This window comes from Microtus oregoni, unplaced genomic scaffold (assembly GCF_018167655.1).
Source record: "Microtus oregoni isolate MIOR12 unplaced genomic scaffold, Mior012 000001F_ref0000356, whole genome shotgun sequence".
Lineage (NCBI taxonomy): Eukaryota > Metazoa > Chordata > Mammalia > Rodentia > Cricetidae > Microtus > Microtus oregoni.
Genome location: NW_024543060.1, coordinates 14570596 through 14590983, shown reverse-complemented (window position 1 = coordinate 14590983; position 20388 = coordinate 14570596). Strand labels below are relative to the sequence as shown.

The following is a 20388-nucleotide window of genomic DNA, read 5'->3' as shown; positions in this document are numbered from 1 at the left end:
CAGGGCTTTATAACAAGCACACAGCTCTTCTTGAAGTGGCTCCCTGTGTGATGGTGTGTTAACTCAACCTTAGCTTGGAAATTAGAGCATTCAGAAACGTGGGGTAATGTATCAGTAAGACGGGACAATAGGGCAGGCAGAGGAAGCAAGTGGACAGCATCTCCAAGGTGCCTGGAGGTTTCCTTGTGACTGGCTAGATCAGGACCATGAAGGGGAAGCCACTCTCCCATTAAAACCATTGCTTCTCTGTGTAGGCTGCTCAGACATTTTAGGCTTCAGGTGTCCAGAGCAGCAGGGTGTAGGCACAATGGTGGCACATTACGGTGAGTCCAACCTCATTGTTTTCTTTTCAGATTAGGAGTTGTGCTGGTTGGTTCTAACTGTCAACTCGACACAACCCAGGACTACACAGGAAAGAGAGTTTTAATTAGGAATTATCTAGATCAGGTTGGCCTGTGGCAGGTCTGTGGGTCAGTCCTGGTTGTGGGAAATGTCTTAATTGTTAATTGATCTAGGCAGAAACAAGCCATTAGGGGTGGCATCATTCCCGGTGGGGGGGGGGGCGTGGCGTGGCAGTCCTGAATAGTCTTACAGTGGAGAGACCTAGCAGAGGGCAAGCAAGTATGATGGGGAAGCTCAGCCAATCACATTTGGCTAGGGTGTGGCTGCCTGGGGCAAAGGAAGAAGGAAGAAGCACCTGGGGATTAAGTGCCCTACACTGCTTCCCCCCCCCCCCCCCAAGCAGGGTTTCTCCGTAGCTTTTGGTTCCTGTCCTGGAACTAGCTCTTGTAGACCAGGCTGGCCTCGAACTCACAGAGATCCGCCTGCCTCTGCCTCCCGAGTGCTGGGATTAAAGGCGTGCGCCACCACCGCCCGGCTCCGACGCTTGTTTTGTCTTTTTCTCCACTGCGCGTGATTCTCGCTGGACCCTGGTCATGTGAGTTTCCCTTTATCCCAATTATTAAAAATTATATTCCTTGTTTTTGAGCTGGTCTGGTTAATTCTGACTACCGGTTAACCACGCCCCTTCACAAGTAAGCAAACAAAGACCAAACATGGGTGGAGGCCGGTAGAACGGTGCTTACCTTCACTGTTGTTTATAATCCACATAATTGATTCTCTGTGTTTTTCAAAATTTTTCTTCAGCCTGAAAGGAATGGAAACAATCTTCAAAAGTCAAGTTTGATCCGTGTTGGCGTATCACAGAACACGGTGCTTCGGGCCTAGAGGCTGTGGAGTCTTACATCAGGGAACGCTAGACGGAGGCCTGGGCTGTCTGATTCCCTTCTGGTCAGTGATCTCAAATATTAAGGGATGTCCAGCTGGAATCTACTCAGTTCTTTCCCCATGGCTTGAGACTTCAATTGATCTTTCAAAAATGAATCCCGTGGGGTACATGTTGGGGCCAGAGGCAGGCATAGAGGTTCGGATGCCAGGGTAGCTATGAGTTAAGTTCCTGCAGCCTGCTTTCCTTTGGCTTACATCTGGACATGGCTTGGATAAACAGCCCGTCCACAAACTGACCAGAGCCATTCAAAAGCCCTTGAAACACAAAAAACCACATACAACCATTCAGGTGGCTAGATCCAACCAAATAGAAATGACACCCACATCCATCCAAACAGACTGCAGAACAGTCCTGGTAGGACGATTTCAGTGTGTGACTTATCTTTAAAGACAGACCAGGCACCACCTTCCACATCGATCAAGGCCTTTTACCTGTGCTCGTGTCAACGTACAAATCAAAGACACTGCTTGCCTTTGTTTCTATTTTGTGCCCCTCATCCTTATGATTTCCTTCCTTGTGAACTTTGAGTCTGGCAACCAGATCTTGTGCGCGTCTGACTCCTGGGTGTTACCCATGTCCTTGTGCCTGGCTTGGGCTTGCTTCCTGACTCTGGCCTCCAGCCTGACCCTAGTTCAGGTCTCTTCCCCCTGTTTGCCACATCTGGTTTCCTGGAACCCACTGACCAGCTACCCTCATCAGTTACTTACAAGAGTCCCAGCTTCTTCCTGTTTTCACCCTCCAGCAGTTTGCTCAGGGGCACATCCTCGTCCTCCAGTTCCAGCTCGTGCTGAGACGCCAGCTCCCTGAGGATCTCTCTGAACACAGACTGATAGGTGCTGGGAAGAGACTACAAAAGGATCACCAGATGACGTAGCCCGGACGTGGAGATTGATGCTTTGTCAGCTAATAATTTTCCTGACTCTTGCGCCAGGTGACATTTTAATACATTGCTAAGAAATACCAATTGTGTGTGTAAGGTTGCCGAAGGGCTAGGAGGCTTCTCTTAAAGAAATCGTCCAGGGCCAGGATGGTGGCCACCCAAGCCTGACAGCCCTAGTCTGATTCTTGAAACCCATGTTAAGAACCAGATGTAGTGGCCTGCATCTGTAATCCCAGCATTCCTATGGTAAGAGAGTAAAATTACTCAGAAGCTTGGGATAACTATCATATAGTTTGCAGAATGATAGCAGAAAAAGCAAGACAAACTCTTTCAATAAGAGAAAGGCAAGAACCAACTCCTAAGACTTGTCCTCCAACCTCTACACACATGTTGTGGTACACATACACACACACACACACACACACACACACACACACACACACAATCACTACATCAAAATTCAAAAGGATAAAGAAATCTCCCACTACTATTAGACCCTCTTCCTGTCCGCCACCCAACCCCTGAAGAAGCGTGTTTAGTATCTGCATGCTAAGAAATCTTTTGGGAACACAGAATCATGGTTTGACTGTGGAGATGGTTATGGATCCACTTCCATGTTTGAAGCATGCAGCAGGCTTTCTGCATCCTACACGTGACCGAGCTCCCAGGGATGGCTGATTTACTCAAGGCCAAGGCTTTGCAACACCCAGTGTATGGCGTAGTGTGACATTCGAAGGGGCTTCCATTGTGGTCTTACTCTGTGTGTGTTCATAGAAGGGACCGTTCTGTCCCAGGGCTGTGCCGCTGACTGTGGCTGACCCACAGATGACTCCTCACAATGTTTCTTTCTCACACTGTTTTGGTAGGGATGAAGGTGGACTTTTTGGAGAGCAGGTAGGGACTGGGCATACCTGTGCCCAGAGCATCTCCAAGCCGAGGTTGTTATGGACGTTATTGGTCAATGTGTGATAATAGAGTGTGTACTGCTAATGTGCTAGCCTCCTACAGTGAGTGACTAACCTGATATAACTTTTCAAAGTTACATCCAATGTGGGGCCGTTACAAGAATACGGTTTGTGGTCCATGGTATTTCTAGGTTAGGGAGATGGTTTAGGACTGGCTTGCCTGGTCCACATCTCTGAATCCCTTTTCTTCACAGCCCACACCATTGCTTCAGAGAAGGTTGAGGTTAAGGCTCTTGATACTGGCATCCCTGTCTCCATGTTCCTGGTGACAGCCCTTCCTTAGGGATGGGATGACTGTTTGCCTTGCCGGTGATCTCTCAGCACACTTTATGTCCCAAGTTCTATTTACTAAGTGTCCACTGTCATCTCCCAGGTACTGGACCCAAGCGAATGGGCTCACTCATGGGTCTTGTCTTATCTAGGCTGTGCTACTCCACTCTGGCGTGTGATATCACATGGGTGAAGCTATTTATTCTCTCTGTGATGGTAAGTTTGTTTGGCACCCCAGAGGTGAGGTCTCCTATGCCCATAGACCCTCTTAGGTAAATCTCTGGTTGTTAGAATTTAAAAAAAAAAAAAAGCTTGCCCAGGAAAACTTGTAGGGACATGCACGTATCTTAGAAGTAAAAAAAAAAAAAAAACAAAAAACAAGCAATAGTAACTAGAAATGACAAGTGGATTGAGGACTTGGGATACCAGTAGGAGGACTCAAGCTCACTCTGTCTAATCCCCTCAAAAGCTTCCTTCTCCTAGACTGGCTAAACTTGCCCGTACATGCTTTCTACCGAGTTCTTGGAGAAGTCCTATTTTGCCAGGTTATATTGTTGGGAGCCACACTTTGGAAGTTGAATGCATGCAGAAAGGTCCACATGTTAAGGCTGTATGCTCCATGGTGATCATGGGACCTTTAAGATATGAGACTTAGTGAGAGGTCCTTAGACAGCTGGAGGCATACCTCCTAAAGGGGCTGCATGACCTTTGTCTTCCGCTGTGCCTTGCTTCTGGCTCAGGATATGGCAGAGGCCTGATGTTCTTGGATGTGAGCCTCTAGAACAGTGAGCCAAACTAAACCTTACTTTTTGAGTAGCCCATGGCAGGTGTTTTTTCACAGTGCTATAGAGCTGCCGAAGACCACACCTGTCAGGAGGTCTGGGGTCTGTGCCCTGGTCCTGCCTCTGAGTCACAGGCATTCAGTGATTCCACACCAAACTCTCCAACCAAGAGCTTTCTCCTTGGCTTTAGCTGGACTTTCTCTGGATGTCCTACAGGTGCTTAGCACTCACTGTGGGTCAAGTGGAAGTGTTCTCTTTAACCTGCAAGCTTGCTTTTCTCCTCTTTACTGTCCCAGTCTACTGAGTATTGCTGCATCCTCTGTCATGTTCCTAAGCAACCAGACATCATTACTATTCATCTAGACTAATTGTGAAGTTGCTTTTCTCCCTGTGCTCAGGTTCTCCATTGCAATTCACCATTGGTGTGGGACAATGGTCTGTATTCTGTCAATTATATTTTAAATAAATGCTGATTGGCCAGTAGCCAGGCAGGAAGTATAGGCGGAACAACCAGACAGAAAGTAGAGGTGGGCCAAGGAGAACAGGAGAATTCTGGGAAGAAGGAAGTCCTAGTGTGCAGTGACCCAGTCACAGAAGAAGCAAAATGTGACTGCCTCGCTGAATAAGGTACCGAGCCATGCGGTTAACATAAACAAGAATAATGGGCTTAACGACTACGGGAACAGGAAGGACAGAAAACTCAGTCAACACGCCATCTACAAACTGCAAGAGTGACTTTAAAAATGCAAAATTGACTCTCAATATTTCAGAGCATTCTGGCTGGATCTCCTAATATATATATATATATGTGTGTGTGTGTGTGTGTGTGTGTGTGTGTATGTAACAATGTATAATATATATTCAAATACATCTCAGTTATACTTTTTAAAAGATTCCTTATAAAAGTAGGAAATACCCAAATGATTTATGAAATACTTTTTGAGCATGAAAAGACCTTTTAATAAGTATAGCTAGTAGTCATAAGAGAAAATATTGATCAATGAGACTATATAAAAATGAAAAATGACCATTTTATGGGGAATACCATAAAGAATTTGAAATACAAAGACTGAAAAAAACCTTTACAACACAGATGTCAGAAAAGCACTAGGTTCTTCGATGCATTAAAAAGTTCCTACAGGGCTGGAGGGACGACTCAGTGATTAAGAGCACTGGCTAGGTCCAGAGAACCTAGGTTTGGTTCCCAGCACTCACATGGTGGCTCACAACCATCTGTAACTCCAGTCCCAGTGGATCTCACTCAGTCTGGCCTCTGTAAGCATCAGGCATGCAGACATACATGCAGACAAAACACCCATACACTTGAAATAAATTGAAGAAGTTCCTATAAACCTGGAAGGAAGAGATGCAATCAGCAGACTGGAAGGACAGCCGAGAGACACCGGCCAGGTGCGCAGAAGGGACACACGAGGCCCATGAGTGGGAAAAGCCCCCATCATCATGCAATCTAAGTGCAAAGAGAAACACGTCACCATTTTCACTCCACCAGATGGGTCCTGGAGATGACCCTCGTGGAGGGCTCTCACATCTCTTGGGAAAAGCAAAGCGGCACAAATGATTTGGATGGAAACTTGCCAGTTTTGTTTGTGTTGTTTTGGTCACAGGGCTTTATAGTGTAGTCCAGACTGATCCAAACTCATTACCTTACTTCGGTCTCCTCAGTGCTGGGGTTGCAAGTGTGGGCTATCACACACAACTGTATATATATATATATATATACACATTGTATATGTCATTATATAGTGTATATGTCTCTATATATGTATGTATATATAGTGTATATGTCATTATATATGGTGTATATGTCTATATATGTCTATATATGTATGTATATATAGTGTATATGCCAGAAAGTACCCAATGATTGATGGGGATGGGGTACCAGTTAATAAAGGTTGAAGATATGTGAAGATGGGAGGCAGCAGTGCATGCCTTTAATCCCAGCACTAAGACAGAGACAGGCAAATCTCTGTGAATTCGAGCCCAGCCTGGTCTACAAAGCAAGTTCCAGGACAGTCAGTGCTACACAGAGAAACCCTGTTTTGAAAAATAAAAAAAAAAAGGTAATGAAATACAGATTTCCAAGATATATTATCAAGGGAAAAGTGAGAAACAGAATGTAATTCTGGTCTCATAGTGGCTAGTCATGCTACTGTAATAAAGTATACTTCATATGGATTAAAATTTCCAGACATGCCCATAGAGTACACTATATAATAGCTATTTCTGGGAGGGAAGGAAGAGAGTTGAAAAAATTATTTCACAGCCTTTTTTGCCATTTCAATATTTAAAAATCATGTGCACAAAAATCCCATATTCAAAAATCTAGACTGAATCAGACTACCTAAGGCAATAAACAAGTCAGTCTGGCTGTGTTTCATGTCCTCGGTGGCAAAGCTCAGAGATGGCGAGGTGCTTGTGATGGGAGCTCCCCACTTGTCCCAAGAAATGCTCTGGAAGGCAGCAAAGTGTGGCCTGCTCTGCCTGAGCACATGACAACTGTGTCTCCTCCCAGGGAGGGCACTGTTGAGCTTTTCCTACTTACATCAAAGTTTTCCGCGTCTTGCTTGTCGAAAGGCCCATTGATTATAGCATCCCAAAAGGACCCTTGAGGGAAGGTCTCCGAGGCTTTCAGTTTGGGAAGAAATGTCGAAAGGAAGCAATTTTGGAGGGAAAACCAAACCAGAGAGAAAAGAGGGAGATAAAAAAAGAGGGAAAAGAAATAGATTTATTATCTCACCCTCGTTTGAATAAAAGAACCACAAGCATCACCAAGGATGCAAATTCATTGAATTACATAAGATACATTGCACCATGGGGGTCATAATAAAATAGGCATGGAATGAGTAATTTCATTGGCTGACTTAAGGGAGCTGCTGTGGTCCTGGTGTCTGGTAAATGTCTGATGTAGTGATGTTTGAACAACATAGATGGAGAGCAGGCAAAGGGCTAGGGGCTGGGTGGTACTATCCACCTCCTTCCGCTCAGCGGCTGCCCAGTCGTGAGACTGAAGAGGCATGTATATACATATTGAAAATCTGCAACAGCACTTGGTACCTGGTGTGGAGCACGAGAAACGTGACCGGGGAGCCAGCAGAAGAGATGGAGGGCAGGGGCTATCTGCAGAGGTCCTTGTGGTTTCTCAAGAAAGACTTAGTCTGAATGGTTTTACCACAGACGTTCCAAGAACGGTATCTATCTCCCACTGGTTCTCTCAGATTTGCTGTTTCTAGACTTGCCTATGGCTCACCGTTGCTAATCAAGACAGAAGAAGGTTCCCCCATCCAAAAAGCTGGAAAGCATCTACCAGAAATAGTGCACACTTCTGCATTTCAGGATCAACCCTAGCCTGGAGGTTTAGGAGATGGAGAAGGGTTTCAAGCCTTCAAGGTGATGGGGGCGCAAATTGAACTGTGAAACTGACATTCATAACTCTGGTCTCTTTCTCCCCTACTCCTGGGAAGGTATGGCTCCCAAGGCGTGGCATGGAGGAAGAGTCTCTAGATGGATAACCAGGTCTCCAGGGAAGTGACAGTGGCGTGTCGCCTGTTTCAGGATGATACAGGTCCTTTAAGCTGGGACATCCAGAGAGCCCAGGGAACACACTAGGAAGGCACAAGGGCCGGCTTAGTTCGTTTAATTCTGTCCCCTTGTTATGCCTTTATAGGGTCTAGAGCAAGGGTATCCCTTGCGGTCCCCACCTGTTAATTTTGGATTCAGAAGAAAATGTTCCTACTCTTTCAAACTCCTGACAGGGTGACTGACTAGGTTCCTTATGTCTGCAGACCTCAATGCATACCTGTGGTTTGATCCAGACAAACCTGTGGTGGCTGAGAATTCATTCACAGGCAGACATTTCCCGCATCACTCCTACAGGGGCATACACGCCATCCCCATTGGGGTACTAAAAACATGGCATGTTCCTACAGTAGTTTTGAAAAGCCACTTAGGAACACCCAACAAGAACCCATCAGGGTTCAAACCAGCATTCAGGAGTCCCTTGTGCAAACATCAGAGAGGGAAAGTGAGTGAGTGGACACAGTAGGAGCCCAAGAGACCACAAGGCAGGCGGCTAGGGTAAGACGCTCTGTGCTGTGATGCCACTGACTCCTGTGGCCACGGAGATGGCCTCTGAGCCTGGCCGGGGCCGACAGCTCAGCAAAACCTCATCACCAGTGACTGCTTGTTTTAACAGGCTTTATGGATGGTCCAGAGCTAACTGAAGGAGAAGTGAGTGTTTATTGCAAGGAGGAGGTGAGCTTGGCATCCCTGAATACTAAGCAGTGGTGCTCAGCGGGGCTGGGTCCACCCATGTGTCGCGTGTCGGGGGAGCACCGTCAGCAGCAGTGGCGGGGCTGCGGCTTGACTGAGCAACAGAATCTCTGTTTCTAGTTAATGGTTCCTTTGGGGGTTTCCTGTGGCCTCTGCTTCCATTCTAAGGAGATCATTATCTGTCCCGTGGAGGGCGAGGAGAGGGGTGTACCAGGCCAGGAGCAAGAGGTGGACCTGTGTCAGAAGACTTTGTCACTTGCAATGACACTCACATCCTGGCCTTTCACCTGTACCATGAGGTCAGGGAAGGCTGGTCTTTAGGGTGGCTCGGAGGCCAGGACTGACATAGCCCAAACGCGCGACAACACACAGTTCCTGATAGCATGTTTTTCCTCTCCTCTGATTAAGAACGAACTTTGATTCCTCCTTGTTTTGGGGCATCTCTGTTAAGGCTCTTCTTGGTAGAACTGCACCCTTGAATGTGTGATAAGTGGTTGAGCATCTATATTTCCCACACGGAATAGAATCAATAATTCCCATATTCCAATGACAGAAACCTCTGCTTGGCCAAAGTTTACTCACTTCCTGAACCATCTCCTTGGCCCATCCGCTGACTTCCTTCAGAAACCTAGTTGTAGCAAGTGCCCAGCTGAGTCTGTTTGGCGGGAGCTCCACACCCTGAGACCTGAGCATCTCAGTCCTGGACCTGATTTTTCACGGGTCCAGAAAAATCTACAAAGCCAGGTATTTCATCACCGTGGCTTGCTTTCCATGAGAACCCCCCTTCCCCGGATGCCTCCTTCACAGTTTCCATCCACTCACCTCTGCCTGCTTCCGGGATGTGAATCTCGCTCAAGTCTGTTTTCAATTGAACCCCATCTCTCTCTCCTATCACAAAACCCCATTGCCAAGGCCCTTGCTGCACCCCTGAGTCTTAATGCACTGGTCCCCACTGAGGCCCGTCTGGTGTGTCACTGAAGGTTTTGTTTGACAGCGGATGAAGGGAGGAAGGAGAAAATCAGCATCTAGTTCAGGGCCAGCTCTGAGCACTGGACAGCCCTGCCCCAGGGACTAATGAACACCCAGAGGAAACATAGATCTGTTTTCACCCCTCCACTCTTCTTGATGGCTTAGGTAGGTGAGGCAAGGGCTAGGCTGGATGGGCCACTGTGACACAGACCTACAAGCTGTCTGAAAGTCTGGCCACCCAGACTGTGATCCGCAGGCCATCAGAAGACGCAGAGAGCTCGTTAGAAAGCCAGCCTTCCCAGACCTAGCCATTGGGAATCTGTATTCAAACCGGACTCTCACTACTAGGGAAGAACTCTCCCGCGGAAGTCGATTTCCAACATAACTGTGTCTCACATTAACATTTGAACAGATTCCTCTGAAACAGCTGTGGCTGGGGACTAAGATGGAGAGGGGTACCTTCCACAGGTTAAATCTGGAGTTGCAGAGAGGCGGGTGGGGTGCATCATGGAGAGTTTGAACGAGTTTGTTGAACAAGCTACCAGGTGTGGGTGTTGACTAGGACACGAGTATATATTTATGATCAGACGGCCTCAACCCTTTCCCTTCAGTTTTGTCTCTAAACTGTCTTCCGGTGGGACTGGCTCTGGGTCACTGTTCAGGCTAAGTGACAAAGGGAGGCTGTGCAGGTCGGGATTTTCTCCTGTCTTTGTCTCTCACGGGAGTCCCTTTAACCCTCGTTAATAAACCCTGACAGCAGCAAAGGACTCCATATGTAGGTGTGCCGGGCCTTTCCTCCACCAAGGTGGCACTGGGTCAGTCTACGATGGGACGCAGCACATCTCAGAAAAGCTGCTTCCGTGACCTCAGGGACACAGCCTCAGCCTGGGCCCACTTTAAATGTGGGGGCTCCTCCCTGTACCAAGGCTTCTGGACACGGAGACAGACTTCTAGCCTTTTCCCACATGGTCACTCTGCCTTCCTCTGCAGATTCTTAGTTTCTGTTTACTTCTCCTTCTTCAGGAGGTTTGGGGCTTGAGTGCCAGCATGTCCCCAGATTCCCCTCCAGGACTTGACATAAGCTTCATTAGCAAGGGAACAATCACCGGGGCCACTGACCCAGCCCACAGTACTCTGCAGGAATCCCTAAATGATATGTTAAGTTGGACTCATACTATAATCTTCCTCTGTCTTACCGGCTTCAAATGTCGAAAAGAATAGAATAGGAGAAATTATTACTGCCATGTGTGGACCTTTTAATCCCCGAGGGAATCGATTTTAGAATCACCTCTTAAGCTGGGGGGGGGGGTAAGAGGAGGAGTGAGATCGCACATGCAGAGGGAAGCTCAGCCCACAGCAGTCTGGGGCCTGTAGTGGACGCTCAGTAAGCCTTGGCCCCTTCCCCTTGTCCCTAGTTTTTTTTTTTTTCTCATTAGAATTTGGAGAGGGTTTTATCCATTTCAATGTCCTGCTTTGCCATTGGATGAGCTCTGTGTGATGACCATTGTCTTCCCACCTGCCTCTAATCATAGGTACTGTTTCCTCTCCTTTCAAAACATCCATGCCCCTGCCTCGGATTCAGTGTCTTTCTTTAGTGCTGTGTTCCAGGGATGACGCCTTGGCCCGGGACCTTAAGTAAGGACTCCTGAAGGAGGAAGTGCTCTCCTCCGCAGGGGTCAGGCTACTTTTGCACTTCTTACCTTCTTGCAGCTGGTAACTTCTACAGTCACTTAGAACACCCAATCATTACCTTCCAAATCAGATTTCTTATGTGTTAGCTCGAAGGAGGAGTCTTGATCTAGTATGGTTGTTGATCTTAAAGGCGTTCCTGTGAAAAGGTGAAAGAGAGTGGTCATTCTGGTTTCAGGCTTGGTCGTCACAATGGGTCCATGTTGTACACACGGAGTCTGTACATTGGGGTTCTTGGCACCCAAGGGCTGATTGAGGGAGGGGAAGGGTGGAGGCTGCAGGGCATAGCTGCTTGACTTCTTTGGTGACTTACTTTAAGACTGCAGTAAATCGGTGGGCTCCCCTGGCCATCCCTATCATCACCACAGGGCTAGCACGGCTGGAGGCTGCGGAGGCCTCCGAGGTCTAAATCCTATTGTGGGAATCAGAGAGCCAGGCGGCTCCCAGGCTGTGGGGATGCACAGCGAGGCATTCTTGTCACCACAGCAAGGGGACCTCTGTGCTTTTCTCATGCTAAGAGCTGCACAGGAGAAACCTACTGGGAAAGAGCCACAGCCAGCACAGACCTGCTGAGCTTGCACTGCCTCTACTGTGTTCTCCATAGACCTTAAACACACCACGTCACTCCCATTTCCGCTCCCTTGGGGTTTTGTGCTATTATCTCTTCTTCCTATTCCTAAATAGGTGTGCACCCAAGTACACACACACACACACACACACACACACACACACACACACTGTCTCTCTCTTAAATATACAGCACACACACTCTTACACACACACATACGCTCCTTACCCACGCATGCACACCTAGCACACACTGTCTCTCTCTCACACACACACACACATTCTTATATACACACATTCCCTCTTACCCACATGCACACATAACACACACTCAGTCTCTCTTTCTCACACACGAACACTCACACATACACACACACTCCATCTTACCCACACATATGCACATGACACACACAATCTCTCTTACACACACTTTCTTTCTTACATACATGACACACACACGCACACACACACACTGTCTCTCTCTTAAATATATAGCACACACACTCTTACATACACACATATGCTCCTTACCCACATGCACACCTAGCACACACTGTCTCTCTCTCTCGCACACACATTCTTATACACACACACACTCCCTCTTACCCACATGCACACATAACACACACTCGGTCTCTCTTTCACACACACACACACACACACACACACACTCCATCTTACCCACACATATGCACATGACACACAATCTCTCTTACACACACTTTCTCTCTTACATACATGACACACACACGCACACACACACACACACTCCCTCTTATCCACACATGCACACATAGCACACACTCTGTCTCTCTTACACACACTCTTACACACACACTCTCTCTTATCCACATGTATGCACATAACACACACAATCTCTTACACACACTCTTACATACATAAAACACACACTCTTACACACATGTGCACATAACACACATGATTTCTCTTACACACATACACACACACACACACACTCTCACACACACTTTTTCTCTCTCACATGCACACTCACACCCTGCATTCCATTCTTGCAGCAGAAGAGGAACAGGCCCCTGAGGGAAAGAAAGCACTTTGCTGCACCATTCATGGGAGGGTTGGGTTTGCATCAGGCTCTCAGGGCTTAGATGGGAGACCCAGACATGCGCACTGCCAGCACCTACTAGTTTTTAGCATGAGCCCCAACACCCCATAAGCAAAAGTCACTTAAGCTCAGAAAGCACACCTGTCTTGGTTAGGGTTACTGTTGCTATGGTGAAATACCATGATCAAAAGCAACTTGGGGAGGAAAGGGTTTCTTTGGCTTACATAACTCGAGTCCATTAAGGGAAGCCATGACAGGAACTCAGACCTAGCAGGAACCTGGAGATAGGAGCTGATGCAGAGGCCAGGGAGGAGTGCCGCTAACTGGCTTGCTCCTCATGGTTTGCTCAGCCTGATTTCTTATATTCCCCCAAAGTGGACATGCTGTCCTAGACTGGGCCTCCAGTTACACTTGGTTATGGTAACTTTTCCTGTCCCATTTACTCACTGGGATATTATGAATGAGAGTCCTGACAGTACACAGCACCCTTCCACCCGTACCTCCCTAGCGTGTTGTTGGGGGATTTAACAGAGCAAGATTTGATATAAATTAACAGTGTGTGTTTTTCTGAACCCACTCCTGGCCTATGTTTCTGCCTGTCGAAATCTAGACTATGATTATATTATCAAATGTAGGTCACCTACAAATAGAAATATCCCTTCCACATTTGCAAAGACTGCCCTGCTAAGAGCCCCCTCGCTTTTCTGAGGGGGTCTGAGCTGCTCAACAGTTCTCTGGAGACTGCTCCGTTACTGTGTCATTGTCTCTCTTTAGCGCCCACCTCACACTGTTCTATCTTTGTCCCCAAACACGGAAAGACTTTGGGCGTTAAAGGCCTGGTGTGATTTGACTCTGCAGGATTGTTATACTTGCCAATGGCCATTTTGTCAAAAAATGACAACCAACATTAAATGATTGTCCCTGATATATACTGGTTTGTTGAGGTTATTTTACTCTCAATATCTGTCCTAAATTGGCCATGAGCTCGCATCCCAGAAAGATGGTTGAGCCATTCGTGTTCTCTCTATATTTACGGGCTATTTTGTTTAGATTGGAAGGTAACAGTGATCATTCTCTTCTGACTTTTTGAACAACTTTGGTTTCTGCTACTTCTTTTTCAGTTTGTTGTACTTTTTCTAATCTGAAGTTTATTTTCTTTCCCCGTGAAGTAAAAATGAAAGACTGGATGTAGAACTTGACTCTGCAATTCCCTCGCATAGAGGAGTGCAGCCAGGTCGGTTAGAACCTTCTTTGTGCTCTAGTTACATTAACAGAGCCCCTGGGCCTGGAGAGTGGTTCACAGCTCTTGCTACTCTTGCAGAGGACCTGGATTTGGTTTACAGCACCCATATCTGGTGGCTCACAACTGCCTGAAACTGTCGTTCTTCCGGGGGTTCAGTGCCCTCCTCTGACTTCTGTGGTCTGCTTCTGCCAGTTGCTATGTTTCTGCGTTAAGTGGAAGGTGTTTTCTTCCAAAAAAGTGGATCCTTATCTGCCCCTGTACTGTGGATCAACCTTCAGTAAAGTGTGCCATGACGTCAGGGGTCTTTCTCTCCTCACAGAGTGTCTTCCTGTGTGTCTCTCCTCCACTTTGCACTTCCCCACCGTCCTGGACCTGTGCTTCCGGTTCCTATGTGTCCTCACACCTCTGCCTTGGAGAAGCCATTGCTCTTTCACCAGCCTCTCTCTCTCTAGCATGGAGCCAGCCTGGGATGGCATCTCTGTGTCATTTGGGACATTAGTCCATGCGCAAACTCTGATAAAGCTGAGAATGGGAAGTAATTCAAAATCATTTCACAGGATGGTGTGGGAGGAGGCACAATGGGCTTGCCTCTGGAAGTTGCCTCCATGGCTTAGCCTGGTCACATGATTTTGTTTCCCTGCCCTAAGAGACTTCCCCTGGAGGGGGTAGCCTTCTTCAGCCAGCTTGGCCTTTTAGGGCATAAATGTGCTCCTGGTATTTGGCAGGGGCACCAAGCCCTGAGAGATGCTAAATCTCCCTACTGTGCCTTGTTCTTCTACTTGCTCCATCCGTTGATCCTATAATCATGGACCTGCTACGATTAGAGTCCTCCAGAAAGATTACAATCCACCAGCAGAAGGGGAAAGAAAACACCCCATGAATTTTCAGTGGTTGCTTGTCCTTCCTTGTGTTTCAGTCTCTGCTGCCAGGACTACTGTGAAAACAGAGAGGCTTCCTCTTCCTAAGGTTTGCTGGGATGAACAGACAAGAGACCAACTAACTAGAGCTGACGTCTGGTGCTTGGAGGCAACCACAGAGTTATCACTTCAGAAATGTCTAGACCCCTTTCCATGGTGGTGGGGCTGGGGTGGAGTGGAGAAGAACTGGAAATATAGACCGGTTTATAAGGGGTGGAGAAGAACTGGAAATATAGACCGGTTTATAAGGACAGTATGTGCTGTTTCAGGGTATCCCAGAGGCTTAGATAGACCTGGGACAATGTTCACTGGCTGTACATCACAGGTGATTCTGTTTGGAATGTTGAGCGAGACCGAAACGGAAGACAAGAGTGTGCCACAGAAGCCTGTTCCGTCCTGTCAACAGGTTGCAGTCCCTTTTCCTGTAGGGACTGAAAATGCAGAGGAAGCACGAGAGATAATTGCTTTCTTCTGCAGTGGGTGTGGACCTTTGCCAATCCTTGTTAACACTTAGGATCTTTCTATTTAAAACCGGGGCACCATATGTGAGTCCACAGTCCGAGGATGCGTTCATTACTCTCTTCCCAAGCAGCTGTAGAAAACTGGGTGTGCCCTTATCAGAGGCTGTGGAATGCTGATGCCATTAGTGTTTGACCCGTAGACATTTGCTAGGGAATGCCCGGCTCTTCATAAACGTTTGCTCAGCCTCTGATGGCTGTAAGGACTCCGCCTTGGGAAGAGGCATAGCTGCCAAAGATGCCCACACAGAGCAGAGGGGCATGATGCTTTCCTCCTAAATGTGGACGCAGGAGCGGTATCTGTTAAGCATGGATACTAAACCAATTGTGGGTGAAGGAGGCACAAAGGTCTTAGAGGGTCTTCCTGGTGTGTGTCCACATGGAAGGGTTGGATCTCGGGACTTTCCTTCCCACACGGTCTCTTTGTCCCCATCTCCCCCCACATTCTTTCAGGCTTAGTGTTGACACTGCTAGGCAGTTACTAAGTCCCTTTGGAGTCTCGTTTGTGCATGTTTAGATGAAAGCTCAGCATTCTCCCGCAGAGGTCACTAACTCTGCACAGTTCCAGTTTTCGGGGAGTCTGTGAGAATCCATGTGTGGACCAAATGAGTCCCTTAAGCCTGGGAAAACACGTCCAGTGTCCAGTGACTGGTGTGGGCCTGTCCTCTATGTCCCCGCCATTTCTGGAGTGGCTGCTGATTTTGTTTAGTCCCCTTTGAGCCACAGAATTTAGCAGATAGGGATTAGGCAGGGAGATGAGGTAACAGGGAAGCCAGTTTCTTGTTGTCTTGGTTACAGATGGGAAGGAACCCCGTGAGTCAGCCATGGGTCATTTACCACGGCTGGACTTTAGGATTAAAAATGGCAAGAGATGCTATTTAGCTTTTCACCCCTAGGACCCAGAAGGTAGGACCTTTGATCTCAACTGGGTAGAGAACTGAGACCATTGATGCCATCTCCCTGAAATCTCTTTTGTGTGTTTTATGATGGTTTGGTCTGCATTAGCGCTAGCCTCAACTGCGTTCCAAGACACAGTCTGAGGTGGCTTTCGTCCTGTTGACTAGTCTCCATATATTGTCTGGATGCAGTTTATTGCCTCAAAGAACCAGAGCACAACCTGTGAGGGGAACGCCTTTGTCCCTGAGGGAAATGCTGCCTGGGCGCTTACAGCAAAAGACAAGGGGCAGAGAGGAGGCAGGAGGCAATGCCTGTATCAGCTCTTTGCAGATACTTCCTAGGGGATCTGGGATGTGTAGTGGTGGGCGATAGGATTGCCAGGGGGGTTTCACTTTTTACACAAATATGTCTGGCTTGGCATCTTATCATGTAGAACTGTGTCATGTTATAAGGACAGAGGAGAGCACTCAAGCCTCAGTCACCCACACGCGCGTGCGCACGCATGCATGCACACACACGCACACATACGCGCCTGTGCACTTCAAAGCCATCCCTTCCATCTCAGGCCTTGGAATCTGGCCCTGGGGTCCTGGTAGGGTGTAGCCTCCCTTACCCATCTTGCTCTCGTAGTAGGGCCATTCCGTCTGACTGCTCTGGTCTCTTAGAGAGACACCAGCTCCCAAAAAACTGTAGTAAGAAGACGTGGTGAACTTCAGGTCATGGTCAGAGCCGGAAGGAGTGGCAGATAGGAGACTGCTTTCTTGAACGTTATGGGGAACTGGGCTCCTGTCAAAGGGGAGCAAAATGGTTACTTAATTTCCATTCAGAAGTCAGGTTAGGATCCCAGGTGTATAGCCCCATGGGGTTGGGAAGACAGTGGCTACTCTTCGTCTCCTATAGACTTCTCCAGTTTCCGGTGGCAGAGTATAGAAGATGAGGAGGTCCCGGCTTATGGATCACAGAGAATAGACCTGTGTGCCCTTCCATGTAGCCAGCTGCTGTTTCACTGAAACCTGAAAGGATCTATGGATGCCTTCACTGACAACAGAATATTCTAGAACATTCCCCATCAATCCTGGTTCTGAGCTCTGCCTATTGTCTTTAGAGTCTCCCCCTGCCTCACGGTTGCTTTAGGGGTGTGGAACCCACAGAAATACATGTCACAATGTGTCGAGAGACTAGGCTAGCCTGCCACGGTTTTCCAGGGGTTTAAAATCAAGCATGGAGGTGTGTCCCGTAGGTGCCTCACTACTGTCTGAAGTGCTGGAGAGGTAGATGGCCGGGTGTTGGAATGAGCTGTGGGCAATTCTAATGTGCTATGTCCTTTATCAGGAATATCTGGATTTTCCCTGGGTTCAGACTGAAGTTCAAAGGGAGTGCCCACACGGAAATTATTTAATATCACTGTCCTAGCTAGCCCAAAGAGACAGGTCCAATAAATATTGAGGTGGTGACTATGTCTGGTAAGAAATTGTAGGGTATTTCTCTGAGGGACTCAGTCCAAATGACATATAGACATCTAAGCACACCCCCTTCCCCCGCACAGGCATCTCTGGTTGTCAGAGTTCTCTGTAGGGCCCCAGGGAATTGAACATGTTCTCAATGGAATACGGATAAAGATGGGATGGGTCTGTGATCTTGGAATCTAGATGACCTGGGGTCATGACTCATGCTCTCGGCCTGTGAAGTGTCTTCCTAGTGGCCCACAAGGATCAGAATGAAGAAGACCCTTCATACTTGCCAAACTGGTCCTGTGTGTGAAGTACTTCACCTGGGCCAATGCTCCCAGGTGAAGACCCAACTGCCAGGAGACAAAACAGCTGCTCTGTAGTGCCTGGCTGGCTGGAGCTGTGAGACAGATTTGACAGGCAGTCCGTCTGTCCCCTTTGCAGCCAATCCTCAAAACAAATGAGGGAGAGGTGTCTTTGACAAGCCATGCCTTGTGGGTGTGTTTGTATATGGCCTGTGGTGTGTGTGTATGTGTGAGTGTGTGTGTGTGTATGTGTGTGTGTGTGTGTGTGTGTGTGTGCGTGCGTGGTGTCTTAGAAGACCCACCCTGCCTGGGCCCTAGAGGTGTGGAATATAGACCAGAGGAGTCAGTGCAGAACAGAACTGGGGGGCTGCCTTGTCAGAATCAGCCCGCTACTCTGAGCTATAACTTGTGGTAAATCAGGGATATCCCAACTTCTCACCACCCCCCAAAAGGGCTTGTGAGTTTTCATAATCTCATGTCCATTCAGCTCATCAGTGGAGAAGGGGACCACCCATTCCGGCCTCTGCAAGTACACTCATCGGGGGGATTATAGGATACACGACAAAAGACAAGGATAGCATGCTGGGACACTTGGGTAGAGCTGGGCACACAGGAGAACGTGCTTATTCCGCAGACGTTTCTGTTTTCATCATCTAGGGCGTGCCGGCCTCTGTCGCAGTGTTTCCGTCACTATTCAAGCAAGCCTTGGGAATATGCTCAAGCTGATTCTTCCTCTGTATAGCTCGCAACTTCTCCTTGGCCGTCTGCTCTTCTATCCAGGGACAGCATTGCCTATCAGCTCTTTGCTGACTGCCTCTAGTAACCACCTGTCCCTGATGTAGACTTTGATCCAAACTCAGAAGGCCCTGCCCTTTTATTGCTGGACATCCTGGGCATTCAGATGCTCGACCTTGGAACCCTCCCCTGTGAGCCCTGTGGTGACTTCCAGGAGCTCCTTACTCAATGTCCTTCCTCAGGGACCTGCTCCCTAAGGCCTTCTCCACTCCTCTCCATCTTTGAAAAGGTGTTTTTCACCTGGCTTATGCAAAAGATTATTACCTTGCTTTAAGACTGGCCTGGTCTGCTGCACCAACTGCCTTGAGTTCTATGGGGTGGGGGAAGAACAGAAAGGAATTATTGATCCTGACACAGCATTTTTTTCTTTACATTAAACATATCTTGTTAAATCTCTAACGGTGAGGACGAGAGGACTGGGTTACAGAAATGTTCTGCTTCTGTCTCATTCTCCCTCTTCATGATTCTCTTTAAAAATGAGGATGTTTAAACTGGAGAGAACTCAAGCAGACAAGGATCCAGATTTGCTCTGCTAATCTAAGGTACTCACAGTGCCCCTCTGCCACAGGATGAAGGGACGGCCCTGCAACGAAGGTGCCAGATGGAACAAGGGGTGAATATTTAAGATTAGGAAGATTTCTTTCTTTCTTTCTTTCTTTCTTTCTTTCTTTCTTTCTTTTTTTTTTTTGGATCCAGGATCTCTCTCTACATAGCCCTGGCTGTTCTGGAGCTCACTGTGTAGACCAGGCCCAAACTCACAGAGATCCACCCACACGCCTCTTCCTCCAGGATGCTGGGATTCAAGGAATGCATCAGAACTTTAACCATTGGGGTCACTTAATAGTCTGATTGTCTTTAACCATATGACACCAAGAGTTTCAAGTACAGTCATCATTAACTCAAGTGAAGAATTGCTAGAGCCCGGCATGGTGTCCCAGGGCATTGATGACAGTTACGAGCCCCTGAGGAGATGTCTCCCAAGTCCTTTGGCCCTGCCTCATGATCTCTTGTCTTTTGCTTTATCTATTTCACAAAGCAGGAAAATGTGGCCCTGGAAGATCTGTTACACATAAGTCAATGGCTAGGGAATAGCATATAATATGATTATGGCTACCTTTCACATTGTCTCAGAATACTGTGTGTCTGATGCATCCTGTAAGGGAGTCTACTGTTGTTGCTCAAGAGAAGAAACCAAGACAAGAGATTAGGGGACTTGTCCAAGTTCATGTAACTCGTAAGTGGGACAGGGCTGTCATCCAGGCCTAAGAAGTCAAGCCACTAAGAAAGAAAGACCTTCTTGATGGCAGTCAGCCACTCATAAACAAATGGCAGTAGTAATTCATCTTTACCACCTGATTCTGGGGCAGGAATTACTAGCTGATAATAGCTCTCGTTCCTGCTGAGCCTAGATAGGGCCCCTCAATCCCCTCAAAGTTAGTGACCCACCTCTGACTCCTAGTAACTGATCAGAATGAGCA

The 20388-nt window shown here is 47.6% G+C and overlaps 1 protein-coding gene across 1 annotated transcript in view; it reads right to left on the bottom strand.

Moving 5' to 3' along the window:
• The window catches only part of Erich6b (glutamate rich 6B), a 31336-nt gene that overhangs the window by 7549 nt on the left and 3399 nt on the right, over nt 1-20388 (bottom strand). The window contains exons 3-8 of the mRNA XM_041667863.1: nt 16976-17148; nt 11198-11275; nt 10288-10289; nt 6752-6826; nt 1996-2135; nt 1086-1147 (exon numbers count right to left, since the gene is read on the bottom strand). Coding sequence (XP_041523797.1) covers nt 1086-1147; nt 1996-2135; nt 6752-6826; nt 10288-10289; nt 11198-11275; nt 16976-17148 — 530 coding nt within the window. The remainder of the gene's footprint in view (nt 1-1085; nt 1148-1995; nt 2136-6751; nt 6827-10287; nt 10290-11197; nt 11276-16975; nt 17149-20388) is intronic.